Source organism: Ipomoea triloba, chromosome 14, assembly GCF_003576645.1.
Source record: "Ipomoea triloba cultivar NCNSP0323 chromosome 14, ASM357664v1".
Lineage (NCBI taxonomy): Eukaryota > Viridiplantae > Streptophyta > Magnoliopsida > Solanales > Convolvulaceae > Ipomoea > Ipomoea triloba.
Genome location: NC_044929.1, coordinates 14,635,318 through 14,661,723, shown reverse-complemented (window position 1 = coordinate 14,661,723; position 26,406 = coordinate 14,635,318). Strand labels below are relative to the sequence as shown.

Sequence of the window (26,406 nt, the reverse complement as noted above, 5' to 3'; positions counted from 1 at the left end):
AATCGGCTTGCTTATTGCTATTAATTTTTACGGATTTTGAAATATGTTTGGTTTTTTTTTTAAATTTATTTCTGTAGTTTCAATTTTTTGTTATTGCTGTGTGGTTTTGATTTTTTTTTTCGATGTGTTTATGTTGTAATGGTGGTTTTCGACAATGTGATATTATTTTCCGGCGGTCTTGGATGTTGGTATGTAATCGTTTGGTTGTGTGTTTTGTAGGCGGTATGGTGTATTTATTGTTGAATTGTGGTGTATAATTAGTTGTTGTTATGGTTTGGAGTTATCCGATATTATCTGGTGTATTGCTGCGTTTTGTTATATAATGTGGTGTTTTTATGCTGGTATGGATTTGTAATATTTTTGTTTTTTCATTCCGTTATTTTTGCATTGTTTTAATTGATGAGTAGGTTTGAATATGGGCTCTGCTAGTGGTGGTTGTGATGAAGGTTATTCCACAGACATTGGTGTAGAAGACAGTGCATGTGATATGGAAATATCTGCTGGCATGACTAAGTATTGGCGTCCAAATTGTGATGAAAGTTTGAAGCCTCACGTAGGGCAACAGTTTGTTTCCTTGGATAGTGCTTTTGGTTTTTATAAACAATATGCTAGCTCCGTGGGTTTTGATTGTAGGCAGAGCACAACTCGGAAGGGTAGGGATGGTGTTGTTGTTTTGAAGCAGGTTGTATGTAGTCGTGAGGGGTTCAAGCAGAGTTCGTCTAGTACTTCTTCTACCACACAAAGCACTGTTGTGAAGAGGCGTAGGGTGACAAATAGGGTTGGGTGTAAGGCTAAAGTGGTGTTTAAGGTCATTCCTAATGGTTGCTATTGTGTGCATTTTTTTGAGGAATGTCATACCCATTCTATGTGTTCAATTATTGCTAAACAATTTTTAAAGGTCAATCGTAATCTTGATGCTGACCATCAACTTTTTGTTGCAAGTTGTGTTCGAGCAAATATTGGTCCTACTCGGTCGTATAGGTTGTTTAAGGAGATTGTTGGTGAGTATTCTAATGTTGGGGCTACAAGAGTGGACTTTAAAAACTTCAAACGTGATTTGATGGCGTACATTTTAAATGGCGATGCTCAATTGTTCATAGATACATTGTTTAAAAGGCGTGAATTGTGTGAAGCATTTGGGTTTGAATACGATATTGATGAGGATGATCAGCTTTCAAGGGTTTTCTTGGCGGACGCAGTATCCAAGAAGAATTTTTCTTTGTTTGGTGATGTTGTTTCGTTTGATGCTACATACCGTACTAACAGGTTAGTAATCTTTTTTTGTGTTGTGCATTTTATATTAGAGTAGTGGTGTATTATTCTATACTCTATGGTGCGTTCTGAGACGTGTTATTGTGCTAACTGTTTTTTTTTTTTTTGTGTTTTTCCTTATGTAAGGTATAATTTGGTTTTTGTCCCATTTACTAGCATTGGTAATCATACGAGATGTATCACATTTGGTGCTAGGCTGCTTACGAAGGAAGACATAGACTTATACGTTTGGCTTTTGGAGAGCTTTAAGAAAATAATGGGCCATGATCCTATTTGTGTTGTTACAGATCAAGATCCAGCTGTGAAGGTTGTTCTTGCTCAAGTGTTTGGTGCCTCAAAACATAGATTTTGTATGTGGCATATAATGTGTAAGGTGGGAGAGAAGGTTGGACCAGTTTTATCAAAAGATGAGGTGTTTAGGACGGAGTTGAATGGCATTGTTTGGGATAATTCACTTGATCCCAATGCCTTTGAGTTGCGATGGAATCATATTATGGAGAAATATGGGTTGGGTGATAATGGTTGGTTTTGTTACTTGTTTGAGTCCCGTACATTTTGAGCACCTCCATACTTTCATGATGAGTTTATGGCCGGTTTGGTTAGGACCACGTCTAGATCGGAATCTCAAAATAGTTTTTTTTGGCAGTTTCTCTAATGGACATTCTAGTTTGGTTGAGTTTCTGGTGCACTATGACAGTGCTATTGGTGCACAGCGACATGCCCAAGCAAAATTGAATGTTGATTGTGAAGCTTGTTTTCCAGTTTTGAAGACACCATTGGCGTTGGAGCGGCATGCCATGGCTGTTTACACAATTTCTATATTTTATGATGTTCAAGACGAGATTTGTTCGGCTTGTTTTTCTTGTCAAGTGGTGTCTTTGACTGATTTTAATGGTTGCGTGTCATATGTGATAAAAGATGGTGACCATAGGACATGGCGTGTGGAGTTAGCTTTAAATGATTATTGTGCAAGTTGTTCTTGCAAGATGTTTGAGCGTATGGGGTTGTTGTGTAAGCATATTTTTTTTTGTTTTTAAAGATCGTGGACTTGAGAGTATTCCTTCTAGGTATTTGGTGCATCGGTGGGCAAAGGGTGCATGTTTGCACCCAATATTTCATATTGATGGTACACTTGTTGATCAATCTGCTAAAGTGGAGAATGTTAGGGTGCTTACCAATCTTATGTGGTCTGATATTTATGCTTGTGTGGGGTTGGCTGATGGGAATATTGACCGTTTGTCACAGCTACAACGTGTTATTAATGAGCAAAGGCAAATATTTCTACAGGATGGGAGTGAGAATGGGAATGGGGTGGCTGTTGGTAGCAAGCGAAGTGTGATTAATTCGTTTTGTGGAGATGTGTCTGTGGGTTCGACAGTGGATGTGCACGACCCTGTCCAAGCTAAGAACAAGGGTAGTGGTAAGCGCTTGAAGAGCGCAAGGGAGAGAGCTGCAAGCAAGTGTGCAAAACAATCAAGGAGATATCACACTTGTGATGAATATGGCCATAATAGTAGGACATACCCTTTAAATACTTGAAGTTGTGCATTTTAGTATTGTATGTGGTGCGTGTTATTACATATAATGGTGCGTTTAATTACATATGTTGATACATTTAAAAATTTTACGAATAATGGTGTGTATTATTACATATGCTGGTGTATTCTACGTTACTAAGAGTTTTTGGGCTTCTGTGGGGAATGATGTGTTTTAGGGTGCCAACTGGTGCATTTTAAATCGCAGAGTGGTGTGTTTTACTAATATTGATGTTTTCCATGTGATCAACTGTAGGAATGGTGTGTTCCCGCATTTCACTGGTGCAATTTATTACGAATAATGGTGTGTATTATTACATATGCTGGTGTATTCTACGTTACTAAGAGTTTTTGGGCTTTTGTGGGGAATGGTGTGTTTTAGGGTGCCAACTGGTGCATTTTAAATCGCAAAGTGGTGTGTTTTTAACATATGCTTCTAAGCATGCATAACTGTGCATTAACCATGTGCCAAACAGTATTGTCAAATATACTAACAACCAAAACCTACCCAAAAGCTTTAGTAGACATATCAACTAATAACTATAGTCAAACTGTTGTCCCAATTGTCCGCAATTGTCAACCAAAAACCATTGTCCAATCAATATTGTCAAAGTAGTCACCAACAGATTATGAGATAACAAACTTACCTTCAAAGTTAGCATTCCAGCCCAAACTCTGCTGCTTGTTGTATGTTCCGTGCTTTGTGCTCATTCAGATCTGATATCATGAGTGCAGTTAAGTACTTCACTCTTAAAGCATTCAATTGGTCCTTGTTTTCTTTCTGCAACCCACAGTTCCAATGCTCTGGTAATTGGCCTCTGAATGTTTCCATATGGCGCATGAGGAATACACCACAATCAATCTTGTTTCTGTTATCCCTCCAAGCCATTTTCATCCTCTTCACTTTCAACTTTTGAATCTTCTTAGCTTTGTAACTCGATTTCAAACCACTCAAGAACATGAATAGGAATGCTTGCTGCATATAATAAAAAGCATAGATATTTTAGTGACTGAATAAAGTTTTTGTGTATAAAAAAAGGAAGAGGTCAGTGTGTTACCAATCTCTTAGGCACATCTCCATATTTGTCTTCGGTTTTGGAAACCGAAGATGAGTTGTCTATTGCATCAAATCTCTCACAGAGTGGGTCAAAATGAATCAGGTAGTAGTGCTGAGATGCTATTATTGGAAACAGAAACTATTGCAAAAAAACACGTGTTAAAATATGCAACAAATAGTAGATTGTACCAAGCAATCCCTAACACTTACGTGTTGAATGTTATGCCATCTGGTCTCCGCTGCAAAGGTCTTGTCCACGAGGTAGCTGTCATTGAATTTCTTATACCTCTCATCCTCATCTCCTAGGGGATTCACAACTGTGTAGAGCTGTAATTTAAATGTTTTTATTGTTAGAACTTGTAGTTTTTTAAGGATGTAATTAGTTTTATAATTTTAACTTACAGTTGTCCAAGTTGAAGCAAACAACCTTGTTGAAAGTCGGTCTTCCTCATTATGGTTTAGAATAGCTGCCGAAGCATCAATGATACTAGTGGGGATCTCGGTGTTCGGCTTCAGTAAAAGCATATCAGACCAGTCGATAACCCTTGATTCAAATCTGAATAATTCTTGGGCCCTGGAAACAGATATGCACAAGCTTATAAAATGCACCAGTTTTCATGTTAGGACACACTGCTTAACACACCAAATTCAACTACTCTCGCAAAAACTCACCACCATGTGTATTAAAACACACTATTCCATGTATAAAATGCACCACTAACCCAATTTCAACACTACACAGACCATGATACCCAAACACACCTAGTCAATTCTAATATGCATCAAGTAAAGACTTACGGATCAGGGTGCGGATTTTCTAACACCCACTTCCTTATTGCATCCTCAGTTGCATTGATTGGTGCGCTTACATCTATTATTAAGAGGCGCTGCCGCGGCCGAACTGAGGAGTATTCCACTACTGGCCTTTTCCCTGGTCTTTTGGGAATTTGCACTGCCTTGTTGTATTTGATCTGGTGTGACCTGCTGTGTTCAATTATTAGTTTTTTTTTTTTCATTTTCTTTTCTGTTTGGAATAATTATAGACAGTTGTGTTACCTCATCAGCTTGCGCCGTAGTGTTAGCTTCTCTTACCTAAGCTCCTTCACCTTCATTAGCTCTATCTTCATTTCCTTCTCTTCCTTCAGCTGTCTCATCTCCAATAGCTCCATCATCAGCTACTTGATTTTCCTCTCCTTCCTTGCTCTGTTCACAGTCATTGTAATCTCTTGCCACAGCACTGACATCATCCCAGCGTTGAGTTTGCTCCTCCTGTGTCAATCCAAGGCTAAATGAAGGGGCGTCATTCAGATAAGTCCTTTTTTGCACTGCACGCACGATCTCGTCAACTGCATTGAGGAATTCTGGGTTACCCCAAAATGCGTCTTCTTGTTGTGAGAAAGTTAGATGTTGGTCTTCTTGAGCTTTGAAACCCAGCAGTTGCCGTGCAGATTCAAACATCTTCTTAAACCTGTCATCTTCCAGGATTGCAGTTGGTGCGTTCTCAACTAGCCTTGCTACTTTTAACAGCCCCGTTGCAATTGTCCTTGTGTGGCTGGTTATTTCATTAATAAAACCCTGTATATACACCAATAAGTGATTAGTAATGCAGCATCAACGAATAGATGTTTGTCAGATGATGTAGGAAAACACATCCATTAAAACACACCAACAGTTATGAAGATATGCACCAACATACTCAAATACAACTACTTACACAAAATGCACCATCATACCCATTAAAACACACCATTAAAACTACTAAAAAACACCAGTTCACAAATTAATTTATACCAGTAAGTAACCATACACCAATGCAGCTACTATTGTAAAATGCACCAATATTAGTAATATAATACACCATTCTACCTAATAATTACACCAACAAATATCAAGATATGCACCAAGTAATGAGTAGACTGTTGTATAATTTGACATATTTTAAGATTTTTTAAAATGTTCAACACTGCATAACAGCAATTCACCATGAGTGTGTTTGTAGATAGGTGTTTACCTGTAATCTTTCTGGCAAGGGGACATCAGATGCTGGAATCGATGGATTTCCCTCCTTAGGTGTTGCATTTTCAAGCCTCAAGGCAGTATCAACATGCCATATCCAAATCCTCCTGACTTTATCTCATCACGCTCTCTTTTAGACAGCAGCTTGAATGTCCAATTTTTGATGGCTGGGAAGCTTCTTGGCACTATGCGTCTGAAAAGCACCACACGGTCCACATAGAATACCTGCATATTATGTTTGAGAGTATTATTAGTTGGATTGCTTTGATGGTTAAAGGTTTGGGAGGTAATGGGAGCAGCTTTACCATGAGGAAGAGAATTGGTCCTCCATACAGCTTGTCCGCGCTCTTCATTCACACCTGCTTGCTATTGATCAATGCATTAGTGACCATCTGACTCCAATTCAAATTTGGTATGTTGCCCACATCCAAGAGGTGGTCAATATAGTTTTGGTTAACATACCCATTGACCATTAGATCTATTAATACGCTCATCACCAGCAGGGCAAAATGGCGCTTGAACCATGGATCAGCAGCATCAACTTCTACCATTTTCCTTCTCAATGCTCTTGGTGTGATATATGCAGTTGTTTTTTCAAAGAACCACCTCCATTCTTTCAATATTTCTGGGATTGCCTTCGCTATTCTCTTTGTTATTTCAATATTTCCCTTTGGCAGGGTAAAAACTGCAGCAACATCATCAGCAGTTATATGGATAGTCTGTCCGTTTTGGAGCTGTAATGTGCAGCTTCTTGGATCGAAGTTTTCGACTAACCATAGCTCCATCTGGTGCGGCAAGTTGGTGATTTGTAGGTCTAGAAGACTGCCTAGCCCAATGTCTTTTACAGCTTGGCGCTATGCAGGGCTTAGTTGCTCTACAACATTGGTTAGTATTTTTGGAAGTGCCCTTATTTTTAGGCCATCATCATCTGCCCTCGTGGTGTTATCCTCAACATCCGTTTGCTCTGGGTTGTCAACCTCGTCTGCTTGGGCAGGTTGTTCTTCTTCAATCTGCTCTCGCTGGGGCTGCTGTGCTTCTTCAGTGGGTTGCTCCTCTAGTCTCTCTTGTCCTGGCTCTGCAGTGGATGTTCGGGGCTCTTTGCTTGTTGATGTGTTTCCTTCGTCTATTGCCTTTCGCTTGCTACCTGCATGAGGTTTTTTAATTGAAATATAGGTATACAGACATGAACTCTGATATACACTTATCTCTATTTGCATTCTAACAGTAGAAAAATGCACAATTTCCCCTGATTTCTAGTGGTGCATTTTACTACTGTTGGAATGAAATCAAAACACACCTATACCAAAACACATATTCTCACAAACAATGCACCAAAATATATAATAATATACACCTCTTAACCAGCATACACCAATAACACATAGTACCATAAAATGCACTAGCATTAGTAACAGAATACACCACTTAACTAACTAAATTGCACCAGTACTCAGATTAAAATGCACCATTTACCCATCACACATGAAATGAAACTACTCTTGTAAAACTCATCAACATCTATAATAAATCACACTATTATACGTACCAATATGCACCACTGGACAGATTAAAACACACCATTCCCCCCTCCCATACCCAACACAGTTAATAACATGGAAAACACTAATATAAGTAAAAACACAGCACTCTACGACTTAAAATGCACTAGTGGACAGCCTAAAACACACCATTTCACCCAATGCCCAAAAGCACATAGTCACGCAGAATGACTTAGTCAAATATGTACAAATACACACCAGTCTACGATTAAAAAGCACCACTGCAATGCTGGAATACACCATTCCATCCCTCGCCACAACGATCCACCAAATACATACATTATTGCGAATTACACTAATAAAATCTCTAATACGAACCAGATTAATGTTGATAATGCACAAACAACACATTACATGGTGCCCTAGTCTTAAATGCACAAATAATTTGTGATTTTTTGCCATATTTTTGAAATAAAATGATGTGTTTAGACTGTGAGAGTATACCTTTGCGTTTCGTCATTCTCGTTTCTCTGAAGTCGCCTTGCACGTTTTGTACGTTGAGTGGGAGAGCGATCGGTGTTTGTGATGGAGTTCTACGTCCTCCGGGTGTCTAGTGTCCGTGCTCTGTGCTCTGTGCTCTGCGACGGCAGTTTTCCTTGTCGTCGTCGTAAGATTTTCTTCGTTGGAGAGCTTTCTCGGGGGGAATGGAGAAGTTTTGATTTGGGATTGTGAATGGCAACATGAGTGGGTTTAGACCGGTTTGAAATATTGTGAATTCACAAATGTACCCTTCATTCACGGCGCACGTTTTTTAGATTGGAGCAAAGTGGAGCGATGGATTATCTGATCTAAAGGTGTATATTAGGCCATACAGCCGCATGTAATAACATGTCCGCATGTGATTTCTCCTATATATATATATATATATATATATATATATATATATATATATAATAGTGTTATAATTATAATATAAAATAAAAAACATAGAAAGTGAAAGAATGACTTTTGAAATTTGTGTTACAACTAAACTTAACGACTATAGAGAAAAAAAATTTAGGTTTTTTTTTTTCACTTTTTATACACAATTTTTTTAATTTTTTTTATATAATCCTACCTAAAAAACATTTATCTCGAAGTGAAAAAAATTTAAAAAAAAACAAGTTGAACAGTTAATAGAATCACAACTAATTGTTCTGATATGCTCTGATCCTAGCAAATTATTGTGTGGACCATGGTCCACACAGCTATGTGGACCATAATCAAATGTACATTTTTAATGTACTAAATGTACATTATTTTTGTACTGAATGTACATTATTTAAAAATAATGTACATTCAGTACACAAATAATGTACATCCCCTGAATATAATGTACATTATTTTTATACTGAATGTACATCATTTTTATATTGAATGTGCATTATTTAATAGTATGGTCCACACAGCTGTGTGGACCATGGTCCACACAATAATGATTGTCTGATCCTAGCTTTGAATGCTCTGATCATAGCTCTAATCCTAACAACAATTCTAATATTAAAGGAAAACAACAAGGGATTATAAAACGATTACTTGAAATAGAGCATTTTTTAAATTTTGTCCGGGGCCTATAAAATTTTTTAATTTGTTAACTTGTAATTCAGATCGTTAACTTGTAATTCTATAGTTTAATTTGTTAGTTTGTTAGTCTATATGTTTAATGCAGATTGTTAACTTGTAATTTTATAATTTAACTTGTAATGCAGATTGTTAGTCTATATGTTCAAATGCAATTGGGTTGAGAATAACAATGATATTAAAGTAGATGATCTTGGTTTCACGTTAGTAAACCTCAATAGGATTGGATTCAAATCTGATTCTTTTATCTTGGGGAGTCAAGCCAGACAAGTATTTTATATTCAAGACCCTCAAAATCCTAGATGGTCTGTTGTGCTTGCAACTCCTAATAGAGATTACTTTGAATATCTCGATGGGGATGAGATGATGAAACAATAATCCATCATCAACGCTTTACGAAAGGGATGCCATTCATGAGTGTTGACGATAAAGATGAGAGTGAGCCTCCATGCATTGAAGAAGATTGTGATGGGACTTGGGTTGAGAATATGAACTCTTAGTTAGTGTATGACTACTTTTAAAACTTTATATCTTTCATTTGACTATGTATGTGTTCTACACTTTGTTACTTTTCTATGACTTGTAATAGTTGCGTTTATAATTTTTGTGATTAATAAGTTTTTGGGCTCTATGGCTGGTCGTAAAAAGTAAAAAACTCAACATGATGATGAGGAAGAACAAAAGGCAAATGAGGTTGATGATAGTACTACAATGTGTTCTCAAGATACCCAATCAACTAGGAGTACTCGAGGTCGTACCCGGCCAAATGCATAAGCTTGCTATGCAAAGGGCACAAGGAGGTATGCTTTTCATTAGACTAGTGATGATGTTTGGCAATTAGAATTGTTTATTCAAGTATTTAGACTTGGTGATTGGTTCTTGTGAATTTTAAATATTGTAGTATCTAGACTTGGTGATGGTGTGATTGGAATTGTTCATTGAAGTATTTAGACTTGGTATTTAGTTCTTGTATATTTTGAATATTGTGTATTTTGTACATTATTGTGAACATTGTGTATTTGAAACATATATTATGTTATTATGCTTATGGATTAAAAATAGGTAAAAAAACAATGGTATAAAAGCGTTGTCTATAAATGTGAGAACAATGGTTTTAAATGTTGTCTTTGCTCAACGCTTAAAAACTGTTGTCTATCAGCATGACTTTCAACAACGCTTGTTTTAACAACACACAGTAGACAACGATTAAAAATTGTTGTCTTATATAAAAAAGACAACACTTAAAAATCGTTGTCTATCGATTTGACTTTCAACAACGCTTGTTTTAATAACACACAATAGACAACAATTAAAAACTGTTGTCGTATATAAAAAAGGCAACGCTTCAAAACTGTTGTCTATTAGCTTGACTTTCAACAACGGTTGTTTTAACAACACACAATAGACAACGGTTAAAAACTGTTGTCTTATCTAGAAAAGACAACGGTTTTGCGTAACTTTTAACAACACCAATTTCAACAACACTCAATAGACAACGATTAAAAATTGTTGTCTTATCTAGAAAAGACAACGGTTAAAAACCCGTTGTCTATGTGCGTGACTTTTAACAACACCGGTTTCAACAACACTCAATAGATAATGGTTAAAAACCGTTGTCGTATCTAGAAAAGACAATGATTAAAAATCGTTGTCTTTGTGCGGGACTTACAACAACACCGGTTTCAACAACACTCAATAAACAACAGTTAAAAACCGTTGTCTATGTGCGTGACTTTCAACAGCACCAGCTTCGACAACACTCAATAGACAACAGTCTTTAACCGTTATCTTTTCTAGAAAAGACAACAGTTAAAAACCGTTGTCTATACTCGGGACTTACAACAACACCGGCTTCAACAACAAAAATTTTACCTCATAGACAACGATTTTTCGGTTTTTAATCATTGTCTATGAGCATTTTTCTTGTAGTGTATAATACAACTCTTAACATAATGTATAAAAAAATGTAACAGAAAAATGGACATAAATGAAGGGTATAACCTAAATTCACACTTATTAGTTTTTGCTAGTCTTTTCTATGCATTATACGCAAACACATATGCCCAATATTTATATTTTTAAAAATAACTAACAAATCCATACTAATTAAAATCTTTATGAAATCAAATTTATTTATTATATTAATCCAATATATAATGTCTACAAATATTGTTATCACTAAAGAATATAAGAAAATATATGGTGGATGCATGTGCATGGTAACAATAATGGAAAAGATAATGGAAGTTATAACGGTATGGGTATTTTTGTCCAAAAAATTATATAGTACAACTCTAAAAGCACAATGTACAAAATGATTAGCACTATAAACATGGACATAAATTAGGGATATAACTTTGATTTAATTAGACTTATTGTGTTTTTAGATTAGATTAGGTATATGTATATATATATATATATATATATATATATATATATATATATATATATATATATATATATATAATGAGTTAATTCCAACAAATTAAACGTCCATTGTCATTGGTGGCGATTCCAAATTTAGTCCCAGACTTTCATTTTTGCCATTTAACATCCCAGACTATTATTTTTTGGACACTTTTAGTCATTTTCATGACTTTTCTTATTTTTAGTAAGAGCATTTTTGTCTCTTCATATTTTTCTTCTGTTATTTTTTCGGTTTCAACCGATTTAATTGGTTTAGGACTTTACTAAAAATCGGTTGAAAAATATAGTCACGAAAAATCAAAGGTTACCTAAAGTTCTAAACCAATAAAACTGGTTGAAACCTGAAAAATAACAAAAGAAAAATATGAAAAGACAAAAATGCCCTTACTAAAATTATGAAAAGTCATGAGAATGACTAAAAGTGTCCAATAAATAATAGTCTGGGATGTTAAAAGGCAAAAATCATAGTCTGAGACTAAATTTGAAATTGCCACCAAAGACAAGGGACCTCTGGTGGAATTAACTCTAAATATAATTGATCAATATTTATTATGCATTGATGTAAGTATTATATGTTGTGATGTGAATCATGTGATAATATAAATTTACAAATTTTATTTATAAACTATAAGATTTTAAAAAAATTAGACTAAAATATTTTGGTTAATCAGTTTCAGCTATTTCAAAAATAAGAATATTCGTGTGAATACCCACATATAAAATTGAAATCTTATTTAATTAAATACATGAAAAATGGTTTGATAAAAAAATACATGAAAAATAATAAAACCTTTAGGATATTCATTATTAATCTCTTGAACTTAACATAATATAATACTATGCCATAGGGGATGTGTACTGTGTAGTAAGGGTTACTTATGAACGTAACTAGCAGCCAAAAGAAAAGAAAAAGAACTAACAGCCAAGGTTCCTTTAATATCATTTGTCTAGAAAATATTATGTCGACTTTTATTTTATATATCTAATTTCTACTCGCGCATATAAAATTTTAATGTAGATATTTGTATTGAGATTTACATGAAAAAAAAAAATTTATCAAGTCTACCACATCGAAGTAAGATTTACATTAAAATTACATTATGTTTATTCCCTTTTTGTCATTGTTTCTCATATGTATTTTTCTATGGGGGGTTGCAAGAACTTCCAAGATGTGTGACTAATGAGACAAAAGTTGACGCTACTTTCATGCATGGCAGTCGGGAACAAGCACAAAATGAGGATTACGGCAAAGAGGAGGGTTCAGAGCATGTGCATTATCCAGGGGATACGAGGCCTCTACTTGGGAATACCAACTGGGTGCAAGAATATTTAATGAAAAGCAAACAACGACAGAAGAGCTCATTTAATAAGAAGAGAAAATTGGGCAGACCAATGAAGCCTTAATCAACAAAGATCAAATGTTGTTGGTTAGTGAATTTAAAACATTTATGATCATAATTCATCATGTAAGGATGCTAGAAACGTGACAAAACACCCTAAAATGCACTCGATTTATGGGTATCTCGAAAGCTTATCATGTATTATTAGCATATTAAGGGCTAATTGAATTCACTAAGAAAGTTCTCTATGGCACTAACGTCCAAACGACTTGTTTAATGCCAAATTAATCTATTGGTTAAGGCACTAATCGTAGTGCTTAATGTGATTAAAATGGAATTAAAGCTCAAGCTAGTGGGCATTAATTTGGTTGTCACAACCATTTGAAATGAAAGCATATGGAAGAGTGTTAGTCTTCCGGAGAGGTAATTCGAGCACCTCTCGTGGAGATTTAATCACACCTTGCAAAAGGTGTTTCCCCTTTCACCTCTCGTGAGGGGCAATTTGGTACAACCTAATAAGTTTGAAACCAAATTAATTGTAGAATTAATACGGTTAGAAGCAATCGATGTGGTGAGAAAGAAACACCTTCGGGTGATTTCTGTGTTGTTATTATACTTAAGAGTATAATGTGGATTCACCTTAATCGAACGATGCTACCGAACACGAATATCAAGGTGTTGATATGTTCGGGCTTACCCCAAGAATGTGGGGGTGAAGCAATTATGTTTTGGACAAGCAAAAACCTTTTAACGAAGGTTCCCTGCAAGTAACTCGATAAGGTTCCTTACAAGTGATGGATAGATTTTAGCTATCCTACTAATACTTGAAATGTGGGGGCGGCTTGCCAAATGTGGTTTTGTTCTTAGTACTCAAACTCCATGTCTCGGACGGACGTACTTAAGAACATGATAAATCAGAATTTCATCGTTCTATAAAGATGTTTTTCTGTAAAGGTTAATTGAAGAACCTGAAACCCGAACTCAAAGCTAGACGTAGCAAGTGAGTGATGATTTGGAAAATCCTGTAATCCAAATTTTCTGACTTATATATTAGAATGTGATGAACACACTCTAACTTGTTAACTAGAAAATGGAATGGATTTAGTTAGGATTGGTAAATCCTACGGTCCGATTTTTTGACGTACTTGTTAGAATGCGATATGCATAGTCTAACTCGTTTACTAGAAAATGGATCAGGTTTCCTGACACGGTTTGTTAGAAAACAAAGCCTTGAATGGATGTAGAAATTGTGTTTTCTATGGATGTCCATGAGAAGTAAAATAAATTTACCTCTCGTGATTGGACAAAGTCACCTTTCATGACCGGTCAGGCTATTCCGGGATTAATTCTAAACATTACGGAATTAACTTTAGGTTAAGTCCAATATTAATTTTGAAGAATTAATATCCCGTTAGTGGTTGGTTGGTTGGTTCGTAGGTTGCAAAATTGGTTTATACCAAAAAGAGGCTATAAAATGAAGTAGATTCTATTTTCAAGAATCATACTTTGGAACTGGTTGTTCTTCCTCCGGGTTGCAAAACCTTTGGATCCTAATTGGATCATTAGCTGGAAGATAAAAAACCGGTTAATCTAATTGAAGTACAAGGCCAGGCCTGTAATTGAAGATTACTTGCGAGTGCCTTGGTTGCTTCAATGTGTATTCTCTGGTGATGAGAATAAAAATCCATAAGGATGATACTTGCCATAACCACTCTGTGGGACTTGGAAGTTCATCAGATGGATGTGAAGTACCACTATCTTTATAGTCAAGGAACAACCTAAGGGTTCTGTTGGTTCCACGCTATGAAAGAAAGTGTGTAGTTTGGTAACATCCTTGTATGGTAAAACAATCAGCCTGGAATATTGGCACGTGATGTTTGATCATACACTGATAAACCAACGAGTTTAGTATAAGCAAAGTAACAAAGTGTCTATGTATGGTATACAATAGACGGTAATGTTACTGTATGTTTATACACGATAAACTCATCGTGGGTATAAACGATCGAATGATCAAGTCTATCAAGATCATGTTAAAATTGAGATTTGACATGAATGATATTGGCGGATTTAATCTTTGGGATTAAAATCGTGAGTAAACCTAATGGTCTCGTGTGAAGTAAATCTTATTGTGTTGATTAATTCCTTGTAAAAGGATGATAATCAAATGGCTTAGACAATGTTAGATACTAACCATCCAAAAATCTTAGAGATTGTATCTCTCGAGTAGAATACACTCAAATTATTGGTAAATTCAATTGTATCTAATGTGTTGTGTTTGGCCAAATATTGCCTTGCGGTTTATAACTCAGTAGTTATACGAGTGATACGCACTAGAAGGCAATAGTGAAAAATTATGGGATACCTATGGTATACTTATGATTTTGGACTACACTATGTGTGATATCCAGCTGTACCACTTGAGTTGTATAGCATGTTAATCGGATATCTAAAAGGACGATAAGTCCATGAGTGGCTACATGGTTGATGTGAGCCTGGGTAATCAGTCAAAGTGGAAATTCTCGTGATAGCTAGATCCGTGTTAGAATCTACGCTGAAAGCCTTAGACACATGATGTGTCTCGAGAGGTTGAGTGGCTATGCCATTCTCGTTGAGAATATTCCTGAGTTGGAAAAACTCATACCTCCAATGTTGTTGCTTTGCATTAAGCCAAATTGGTAGCGTATAGAGTTGTATGGTAAGTCTAGACTTATAAGTCTAAGACATAATACCATTAAATAATTTCTCACAACTAGTGTTATCTCTGTTGACTATAAGGTCAAAGGATAACTTAGCAGCTGCTAACCCGAGGGTTATAAATTATTGTTGAGAAATTGATACGAGGAATGGGTCTAAAGCCTTTGGTATAAAAATTCCATAGTGGATACCCAACCTAGCTGGCACCTAGGTTTAATGGGACACTAAATTATGGAATGAGTGTGTCACTATTGGGGTCCCCGACCCCTACCACTCCTCGTTAAAACAATGACTCCCGATCGAGGCTAGCACATTAGTGCTTTAATGATTCGATTGTCATCTGACATATGCTGTGTAAGTAATGTCGATGGACATATGTTGAGTTGCGGGAAACTTGAGAAAGAATCACCTATGTGAGATAGAAGTGTGGGTCGCTTCAAAGGAGAATTGAACTAGGCTCAATTCTTTAGAAACTCTTGCAGAACCGTACCAAGAACGGTGTCCCACGACCAAAATGGCCACAATCATGAGAACAGTGTGCGGTTGGATGGTTCCAGTGTGAGATTTGTCAATGTCTACACAAACGGCAGTCGGTTCAAAGACATCGCGCTCTACCGTACAGCTAGTAGAGTACATAGATCCCACAAGGCAAGGTTCAAAGGGTTACACCTACCTCTGCTATGTAGGAATCAACTGTTGAACACAGTTGTTTCCGTTTTCTAAAAATACCCCCGAAAACAATTTTCATTCATGTGGGGATTGTTAGAAAAAATGGAATAAATGGCATTTTAAGTGGCTATTTTGTGGTATAAATATATGTAGGGTCCACTTCCGATTTGGGTCGGGTCAAAGTGGATTCGGGTTCTTCGTAGTTAGACGAAGCGATCGATATATTATACGCTCAAAATGGATAATGGGTGAATGAGAAATTGATTCTCAATGTAGACCCATTTGAGATGGAATTTGTGTGGACAAAGCTTGATGTAAGCCTTTTGTCCCACATTGGTTGGGAATGAAGATTTGATCCACTATATATACAAGGGTCTTTTTATGACTTGTTAACTTGTATAGCATATATGCTCTCTCTCGCGCGCAGGGGGTGTAAATCAAACCCCAAACTGAGCCTGAAAAGGCTTGACTCGTGTACACCGGCACCTGCGGGCACGAATGTGGTCACTCTCTGAGAGAGATCGACCGCTCGCAGGCAAAGCGCAGTGCGCGAGACATACGATGTCTGCGGTTGAGGGCTAAGTTTTCAATCTCAGGCAGTGACATCAGCAGTGCGCTAGACATACGATGTCTGCGGGCACAAATGTCGTCAATTGGCTGGCCTTGAGGGCTAAGTTTTCAATCTCAAGCCACTGCCTACGAGAGATCGACCGCTCGTAGGCAAACAGCAGTGCGCGAGACATACAATGTCTCGAAGCACAGTTGCACCCGTGAGAGATCACAAATGGGCGTTAGTGGTATCTCTCGAAGCTCGCACGGGTCGACCTCTCGCGGCTAAGAGTCGATGTCTCGCGGACGGCCTTCTGCGCGTAACAATTTGAAGGCAATTATATTATCGACAAGCTATAACATTTTTCAAGAATTTCTCCCGTATATAAAGTAATTTTCGAGGCTAACCAGATTATGATTATTTGATGCACCTATAATTTTACTTGGTTTTTCTCGTCGTCTGGACGATCATCTTAAAGATTTAACTTTTAAGATTTTCAAGAGCTCTCAGATTTTTCAAGAGTGACAAATTTTTTACTAGATCTAGTTGTTATGGATATTAATAAATCTCCTGCACTTCTGGCATCAAGGACTATTGATAGACATATATACGGTCCAATTTAGGGAATGTGTATGGGACCTAGTCACTCTTTTTTATGAAATAGATTTGTTTGGGGGAAATGACACTTTTTCCCCCTATATTATGTGCACATAGCACTTTTCCCCCTTGAGTTATTAAAATGACAGTTTTTCTCCCACAGTTATTTTAAAACTGGTAGTTTTCCCCCTGTAATGTTAAATTGACATTTTTGTCCTTAAAAATAACTATTTCATTTATTTTTTTTCTCCAACCAATTATTACTAATATGTATGGAAGATCACGGTTCGATACAAACCTAATCGAACACTGTAGCAATTGAACTTAAATAGTATGGACGATTATGGTTACGATTCAGAACCGAAAAAATAAAATAAAATAATTGTTGAATTTAGACTATTTAAATAAGAAATAAATTATAAAAATTAATAAATAAATAAATAAATAAGTTTTGATTGACGGTTCAAAATTGAAATTGGAACCAAACCTTACCGATTTATCAAAATAAGTGTTTGATCATTTTCACTATATATGACTGTGGTTCAATTCCGGTTCACGGTTCAGCAATTATTTAATTTTATTTTTTCGATTCTGAATCATAACCAGAACCGTCCATACTATTTCGGTATGATTGCTACAGTGTTTGGTTAGGCTCGAACCGAATCGTGATCATCCATACATATAAGTAATAATTTGTTGGAGAAGAAAAATAAATAAAATAGTTATTTTTAAGGGTAAAAATGTCAATTTAACATTTCAGGGGAAAAACTGCCACTTTAATAACACAGGGGGCAAAAGTGCTATATGCACATAACATAGGGAAAAAGTGTCATTTTCCCCTTTGTTTGGCAAATATGTCTGATTTTCTTTTTGAACTTCCAGTTCAGTCTAAATGGTACGTGGATTTAATTTTTGAAGATCATTTCATTCCATGAAATTTTGAGGCATTCCATTTCAATTTGATCATACCTCCCTTAATGTCGTGAACCGATCTTTATGCAGTTAGTTATCCATTGTGTCTCTCTTAGGGGCCATATTTGAGACAGCAGATGGAGGTTTAGAGGTATACAATGGTGGTTATGTAATAGAATGGATTGCATACATAAGAATAGAAATGCAGATTGGGAAATGTTTGATTTGAAAACCACGTATTAGATGTAAGGGGAATACAAATATGTATTGTGCCATAATTTATTATTTATGCCCATTGGCCGTTAACTCCTAACCATTGTATTGCAGGCTATTTGACAAGTATAAAGTAAGAATAAGGAATAGTAAGAGATAAAGAGCTTTATAAAGAATAGCCAAAAACCATCAACCTTCTATTATTTCCATTCCTCATATATATAAGGGTACAACATTAATCATTGTAATAAGTACACATGTTACAGCCATTACAATAATAATGGCCATAAATAAATATTTTGTAACATATGCAACACATTGTTGATCAATACTAGTGCCAGTATCAGGTATATATATAACCATGTAAACTATTTTTATCGTACCAAATACTATTATCACTAGTACCAATAATATATTTTACAATTAAGTACAGTATAATATAGATCATATATGATTGTATTTGATAATATTTACTCAGCTAGAAAAATACAATTTAATATAATTTCTAGGATTTTTAAAGGAGCTGGCTCAACTTACCTTTCACACTTCATTCCTATAGGAGTATAGCTAGGGTAATAAAGGGACAACACTTTAATAGGAAAAAAGAGGGGGGACAATGTGACCTCATTGACATCCACAATTTACGTAATCATCAATCACGTGAAAGATAATCAAACAACTAAACTTCCCTAAACATAAATATAAATATATATATTTATTCATGGATTGGTTAGATTTGTTAGTTACGGGTTGACAAAAAATCTTGGGATGAAATGATGCAAGGAAGCACTTAACTTAATCCACTACCTCAGCTTTCAACTGAAATGTAATCACTTTGTCTCTTAATCCTATTGAATTGAATTCCCTTTACTACTTGACTTGTTATATCAGACACTCAAAAAGAATGTAGTTGATATAAAATATAAACAAATTAGATGATAAAAGATCATGATCACTCTCAATTCATCTTCATTTATAAATTTTTGAGTCTGGTTACATTAAACATTTACCATTATGGTAAAAATTATAACTAACGTAATAGTCAGCCTAACAATACAATGCTCTTCCAACACTTGCCAAACTCAACTCTTGCTATATGCCCCCTGCATCCAATTTGTCTGTATTATTCGGTTAGCAAGACTTAGCTTGACTCATGTTATTATTTATGATTTTGTTTTTTCATAATATTTAAATTAGTATGAGTATGGTTACATATTTAGAAACTAAATCAAAAGTACTATTAGACAGAAATCTTGAATTTAAAATTTTTAAGAAAATGTTAAAGAACATAAGCGAGAAAGGAAGAATTGGTTTAATCCATGAATAATAAACATGACAGGTGAAATGAGATAGATGGAGCAACGTTTACCACTACCTATACCAAAAACTATAACTAGTAACGAAAACACAAATTTATTTTCTTATATTTACATAATATAAGCGTGATTTTGTTCAAATTCCAATAATTTTTCTTCTCCTTTTCAAAAAAGAATTCTCTTTATGGGCCAAGGCTGCATTGATACATTGTCTCCCTATAGAAAATGACTTTCATGCTATCTGCTTTAGGATTATCACAGTGGGATGTCAAAAAATGTGATGATTAAGGTTAATATATTGTCTCAATTAACAATAATAATTCATGCTGTAATTTCAAAGTCCTAGTCACAATAAGAGCAAGGGCTGACTTTTCTGCACTTGTGTGTGTGTTTGTGTGTGTTTTGTGTGGTAGTTCACTTACTGTGCAAGTGGACATGCCACCTAATTAATTAAGTGATTAAAATCACTTGTATTGCAAATTAAGGAAGATATATATATGCTTAAGAACATCATTAGAAAAAACCATAATTAAGTAATTAATTTACTTTAATCCTCAGCTCATTGATTATCATTGCCATGCTGATCTGATCATCATCATAATAAGTATTGTATTTGACTGAGAATTAGAAAGAGAGAAGTTGAAATTATTTGAAGTAGGACTTGGTTAATTGATGCCAGTCTACCACTAAGGAGAGTATCTTTGATTTGATATATATCTATCCGGAGTGTGTTGTGTGTGTATATATATTGACAATTTTTATTGTAGATTATAGTCCAAAATATCAAAAAAAAAAAAAAATGCTAAAGACAGTAATTTTTTTTTTGAAAACTAAAAAGACAGTAATTAGTTGTACTACTCTTCTAGCTTTGTAAATAGAAGTATAAAACAAAGGAAAGACAAAAATAGAAAATTAAATACATTTACTTATTTATTTCCAAATATAAAATAGAAGATTAAGAATAGGAAATTAAATCGAAGAAAGGAAATCAAAAATAGAGAATTTAAGCAAATGCAACCTTTTTATTGACACGGTATGTTTCTATGAACTCAGAAAAAAAAAAAAAAAAAAAAAAGGGGGGGGGGGGGGGGGGGGGGGGGGGGGTCACAATTTTTTTTCTTCTCTTCCACTAATTAGCGAGATCAAGTGAGTGATATTCTGACCTTGGAGAGTAGTCAGAGTACATTAAGCGTTTTCCTTTACACACAAATTTACACTTGCCAACATGGCTTGTGATATATAAATGTCACAACCTTTATATTTTGGTACAAAGAGCACCATTCAAATTCTATTTATAGGAACATTGTATATATATATTGCAAATACTATATATTTCCAATTGAAAGAGAGAGAGAATGTACTCGATCAAAGATGGTGACTATTGTATTCACATATTATCCCTTCACAAATAGATTTAAATGAAGATGATGATTATTACAAACATTATCATAGTGAAGAGGAAATTAATGAACTAACCATATAGAATATATCCATATATATACAAGAATTTCTTGCACCTTTTATTCCATGTATCGGCTCTTTCCTGTCTACAATTCAATCAGTTATATATAATTCGGTACAAGGTAGGTACAAGGTATTTTTATGTATGTAGTGTGATATATATATATATATATATATATATATATATATATATATATATATATATATATATATGGGGAATGGGACATTAAAATTAAGGCAATTAAAAGGAATGAAAGTAATAATGTATATAATGGATTATTCAACTTGGAAATCAAGAAAAGGAAATGAATTAGGGACATCTTTCATCAACTCTTCCAAATCCCATTCTCCTCCATTGTCCCAATAGCTCCCAAACCCCCCTCCCACATTCTCTACCTTAACGTTGTTGTTATTCATGAAATGGTTGTTTATGTCGATACTGTTGGTGTTTATATTATTAGTGTTGTGATTAGGGTTTGTGGTATTGTGAATGCTCATCCTACTCACAAAACCCTCGGATTTCACCGCATTATTCACGCTCTCCAGCGGTGGGACCATGAAGAGATGGTTTGGCCCTTCTTCCGCCCCGATATTCCCGCCGAATATCCTGTGGTCCCCGTAATACGCGCCGCCTCCGCCGAGAGCGTGGCCGGTTTCCATGAACGAGGCCGCGGCGGAGATGCTGTGCCCGAGCATCGGCAGCGGGTCCGCCGCCGCGGCCGCGCTTAGGGGCATGGAGGACGAGAACGACGACGAAGACGACGAGGACGAGGAGGGGTCGTGCATGTACATTGACGACATTAGCGCGTGGTGGTGATGATGATCCTGCATTGATGAGGAGGAGATTAGGCCTCCCATGATGTTGTCCCTGCAGGGCTCCAAGGACGAGGAATCGCTGGTGTTTGGTGACGTAGTCGTGGAGGGAGACGAGGATGTGTTCTTCATTCTCTTCTTCAGTGTTGAGTTCCAGAAATTCTTGATTTCGTTGTCCGTACGTCCGGGCAAACGTGCCGCAATCTGTGACCACCTTGTACGTAGTAAAAAAAAAAAAAAAACACAATTAATTAATGGAAAACAATTCAATAATTCTAGGCCTCTAGCTACTTAATTGCATGGTTCTGTTTTATTTAGCATGCATGAAATCAAAATAACTTATATATCCGATAACCACAGCGAAGCTGGCTAAGCTAAGGATACAAACTTGTAACCACAAGGTTACTAGTTCAAATTCCAGCTTCCTTAATTTGAGCTTGTCAACTGCGAACAACCTAAGTTGATTTACCTATTTGTGGTCATTTACATCATTACATGCTAGGATCAAAAGGCGGGGTTTACCTAATCCACATGTACCCCCAGGTAGTGTCATGCGGGTTTTCCTCGTGACTAAAAACAATAACATATAAACCTATATATATGTTATACATACCAACTGAGTAACCTCAGTCAATTAAGTAGCTATGTCAAACTATTATCTTAGTAATCATTGTATTGTAAGAAATTATAGTAAAATTTACAAATTATTTATTAAAAAAAATTAATTTTAACTATAGTGAATGATTCTCGAGTAGAGTGCTTTATAATAAATAAAAATTTAAGATGGTTAAACGTTAGTCATATTGTCCCAACATGACTAGATTGGCCGCCTATAAAACATGCCATGATTACTTTTATATATTAAAACATATAGAATTTTTTTAAAAAATGAAAATGGTGTCTGAAATTAAAATTTACGATTTTTTTGCCACTAAGATCATTAAACTTTTTATGAAATACCTTAATTTTATGTTAAGAATCTCAAACATTTACAATTTTATTAATTCGATAATGTTATATTGTGTACCTCTAGTTATCCAAATGTCATTATTTGATTGATTTACTTAAAAATTTAGATTAAAAGTGTATCGGATCTAATGGTTTAGACATATATGACCAGTGTGCGTGCTTATAATGCATCATATATGGTGTTGAAGTCAATATATAACATGATGTGGTTGCTTTATAATGTTGTCTTTGAATATATGCTAATTGCAATTTGCTGAAATTCCACTTTACTTTCATGAGATTTTTAGACCTATATAATAATATGCAATGTGAAATTAATTTTTCACCTGCAATTTGTGTTAATCTCGTAAAAATAAATATAATAAATTATTATAGATAAAAGTGCACTTAGTAGTTTTGTGCAGTACATGTATGTCTACACTTTTTACAAAAATATCAATTTTATCTAATTTGTCTCTTATATATGAGTGTTACCCCAGGGGTAGGAGGTGGGAGTTTCTTTGGTGTCGAATTATATCTAGTACAACTATATATATAGGTATGTTTGATTGTATGTATTAGATATTATTGACACTGGTACGTTTTGATAATACATGATACAATTCGACAAATTAGAATGATTGTACCAAATATGACTCAAATATTTCTATTCCTACCATAGAATGACACTAAGAGTTTCTCCAATTGTGCATTTTGGAATTTTTCAGAAAAAAATAAAATAAAAAGTGATTTTTAACAAACAGGAAGATGAGTTTTTGGGGGATTTTTTATTCCTGCAAATTAAGTTTTTTTGTGGAGCCCGCTTGCTAACATTTTTCACGAGTAATCCGCACGTTCAAGCCATGCTTGCTCGGTTACAGGGCGCGTTTACATGCAATTTTAATTTAATTTAATTTTTTTGTTTGTCAGATTTGTTTTTTTTTTCTTTTTCTTTTTCTTTCTTTTTTCTCTCCCCTATCTCCTAATTGGCACCTCATTAAAAAAAAAAAAAAAAAAAAAAACCTCAAATTATGGAGGATGCTCTAATGTGGTATTTAAAAATAATAGTGTATTCTCTTTCATCTTCTGTATCCAAAATAATAATTAATAAATAAAAGTATTTTTTTAGGGTTCCTTTAAGAAGAAGCGAGCATTGATTGTTTTAATTTGAGATCTCTTTCATTTTCAGTTTCTTTGATAGGAACCTTTTAATGTCTCTTATAAAACAAAAAGTTGAAAAATGTGACACCTAAGGCAATTACGTTACTTTAATTTCCACAAAATAAAACATACAAAACATTATATAATTTTCTACTGTATTCAAAATTTCAGTTGCTGTCAACCCTTTCTTCACTCAATTCTAGTAGTTCTTCATTTCAACATTTCAGTTACTTGATTGGGATTTTTCTCATTCAGAGGAATCCATCCACGTATAGTATATACAACTCCTAGGACAATGCTTTAATGTAGTACCAAAAAGAATACCGTATTTTAAAAATAAAAAGTGATTTATATATTTTCAATTATTTATTTATATCAATTGCTAAAATATTTTATTTTGTTTTTTAATACGAGATTTTTATGTACGTATTGTATATAAAATAAACAATTGAAGAAAGTGTTTCGTCCCAATTAAAAGTTTAAATTGATAGTTTAACTGTACATTTGTGGGTTTATTATTTATAATATTAAATTGAAGGATGTGTTCTGTCAACTAAAAGTATAAACTAATAATTGGACTGTATATTCATTATTATTGGGTGATGAGGGAAACCACACGCCACATTAAAAGGACCATGTGTGACGAGTTCGACCGAGATGGATTTTAACGTGAGAATTATGTTTTGCTCATTCAATCATTCTTTTTAAGCATATTCATTATATTATTTATTTTTCTTTAGAATTACTGACTCTATTACATGTTAGTATCTGTTATATAACTTTTTCTATGTGTTGCAGTCAAAAGAGTTAATACCCTACCACCCGGTTCGATCCTGTGATCTTCTCTCAAAGAGAACAAAAAACTGTCATCTGAGTACAAGGTGCTTGTAGATTATATTATTTATATATGTTGCTGAACAAAATCTTTATTAGAGTTTAATTAACTGAGAGTACTGAGTATTTATATTCATCAAATTTTAATTAATTAAATGTTAATTACATTTAAAATAAAGAAATTCATGCATATATTATATGAAATTAATTAATTAAGCTTATGGTATAATAGTTGATTTGAGAGGGAGAGAGAGAAGAGAGGTACCTGTTGCCGAGGAGAGAATGCAAATGGATAATGAGCTCTTCTTCCTGCGGCGAAAAGGCGCCGCGTTTGAGATCGGGGCGGAGGTAGTTAATCCATCGGAGGCGGCAACTCTTGCCGCAGCGCTGCAGCCCCGCATTCCTCGCCACCTCACTCCAGCACCCTTGCCCGTTGCTCAGCATGTAATGCATCAGCTTTTCGTCTTCTTCCGGCGACCACAACCCTTTCCGAAGCTTATTAGCAACAACAACGTTGTTACTGCCGCTGTTGTTGTTGTTGTTGCTGTTGATGTTACTGTTGCCGACGTTCGCGCCGTTCTTGCCGGACGAGAACTCTGGCTTCCTCATTTTTCTCTCTCTCTCTATCACTCCTGAGTTTTTTTATTTTTATTTTTTTGTCACCCCGGGGAATTGGTCGAAGTGATTGGAATTGGATGTATATGTAAAGGGGAATTCCCTATATATTATATCTATTGTACTGTGCTTCATATATAAAACTAACTAACCCCAATTATAGTTATTTTATTTCATTTTTTATTCTTTTCTTTGGAGAGAGAGAGAGAGAGAAAGAGAGAGAAAGTGGCATGCTTGAATGGAATAGAAATCATGATCAAGATGATGGTGATGGTTGTGGAGTTTGCTTAGAAACCGGGAATCAAGATAGAGGGGAGATGAGGGTGTTAGGGTGGGGTGGTGGGGGAGGGTGTCATTACATTATTTGTCCATGCGACAGATATTTAATCTAAAATATAATAATTAATGAAACAAAAAAAAAGTTATTTTTATTTATTTTAAATATCAGGTATCTCAACTTAGCGTGACTAATCTAAATTCTCAAAGCCTTTGTCCAAGAGGGAGAGGAGATAAATCGTGAGTTGTCTTCTGAGTCCTAGGTTTTCGCTCTTGAATTGCCTATACATACGTACAAGGGATTTTATATCCTCCTATCTGTCAAGGTCCCCCAATGACACCCCAACATTATTGTTGAAGCAATATTATACTTTGTGATCGGTCAAACCAGTTAATCTTATTGCGACACATTTTTTAAATTACCGCTATCTGAGATTAATTGAAATTCAATCTACCTTACATATCTTTTTTAAATATAGTACACCATTTACCAGAGTTGATCTTATAGTTGCAATCTATTTACTAACTATATGTATATATATATATATATATATATATATATATATATATATATATAT

At 35.0% G+C, this 26,406-nt stretch overlaps 2 protein-coding genes across 2 annotated transcripts; one reads left to right on the top strand and one right to left on the bottom strand.

The window, feature by feature from the left end:
• The first annotated feature begins 415 nt into the window (after positions 1 to 415).
• LOC116003994 (protein FAR1-RELATED SEQUENCE 5-like) lies at positions 416 to 2,811 on the top strand. The gene is made up of 5 exons (XM_031243936.1): positions 416 to 808; positions 899 to 1,266; positions 1,399 to 1,797; positions 1,940 to 2,268; positions 2,312 to 2,811. The coding sequence occupies exons 1-5, from the start codon at positions 416 to 418 to the stop codon at positions 2,809 to 2,811; spliced, it is 1,989 nt and encodes a 662-aa protein (XP_031099796.1).
• An 18,621-nt stretch (positions 2,812 to 21,432) lies between these two features.
• LOC116004894 (transcription factor MYB83-like) lies at positions 21,433 to 25,606 on the bottom strand. Its single transcript, XM_031245094.1, has 2 exons — positions 25,203 to 25,606; positions 21,433 to 22,208 (listed from the first exon to the last, which is right to left on the bottom strand). Exons 1-2 carry the CDS (start codon positions 25,544 to 25,546, stop codon positions 21,458 to 21,460), a joined length of 1,095 nt encoding a protein of 364 aa, XP_031100954.1. The 5' UTR covers positions 25,547 to 25,606; the 3' UTR covers positions 21,433 to 21,457.
• Positions 25,607 to 26,406: the final 800 nt, after the last annotated feature.

Coding starts and splice junctions, on each gene's coding strand:
- LOC116004894 (XM_031245094.1), bottom strand. CDS start 25,546: ATGAGGAAGCCAGAGTTCTCGTCCGGCAAGAACGGCGCGAACGTCGGC. Junction 22,209..25,202: donor CATTCTCTCCTCGGCAACAG/GTACCTCTCTTC, acceptor ACTACGTACAAG/GTGGTCACAGATTGCGGCAC.
- LOC116003994 (XM_031243936.1), top strand. CDS start 416: ATGGGCTCTGCTAGTGGTGGTTGTGATGAAGGTTATTCCACAGACATT. Junction 1,267..1,398: donor GCTACATACCGTACTAACAG/GTTAGTAATCTT, acceptor TCCTTATGTAAG/GTATAATTTGGTTTTTGTCC. Junction 1,798..1,939: donor GGGTTGGGTGATAATGGTTG/GTTTTGTTACTT, acceptor TGGACATTCTAG/TTTGGTTGAGTTTCTGGTGC.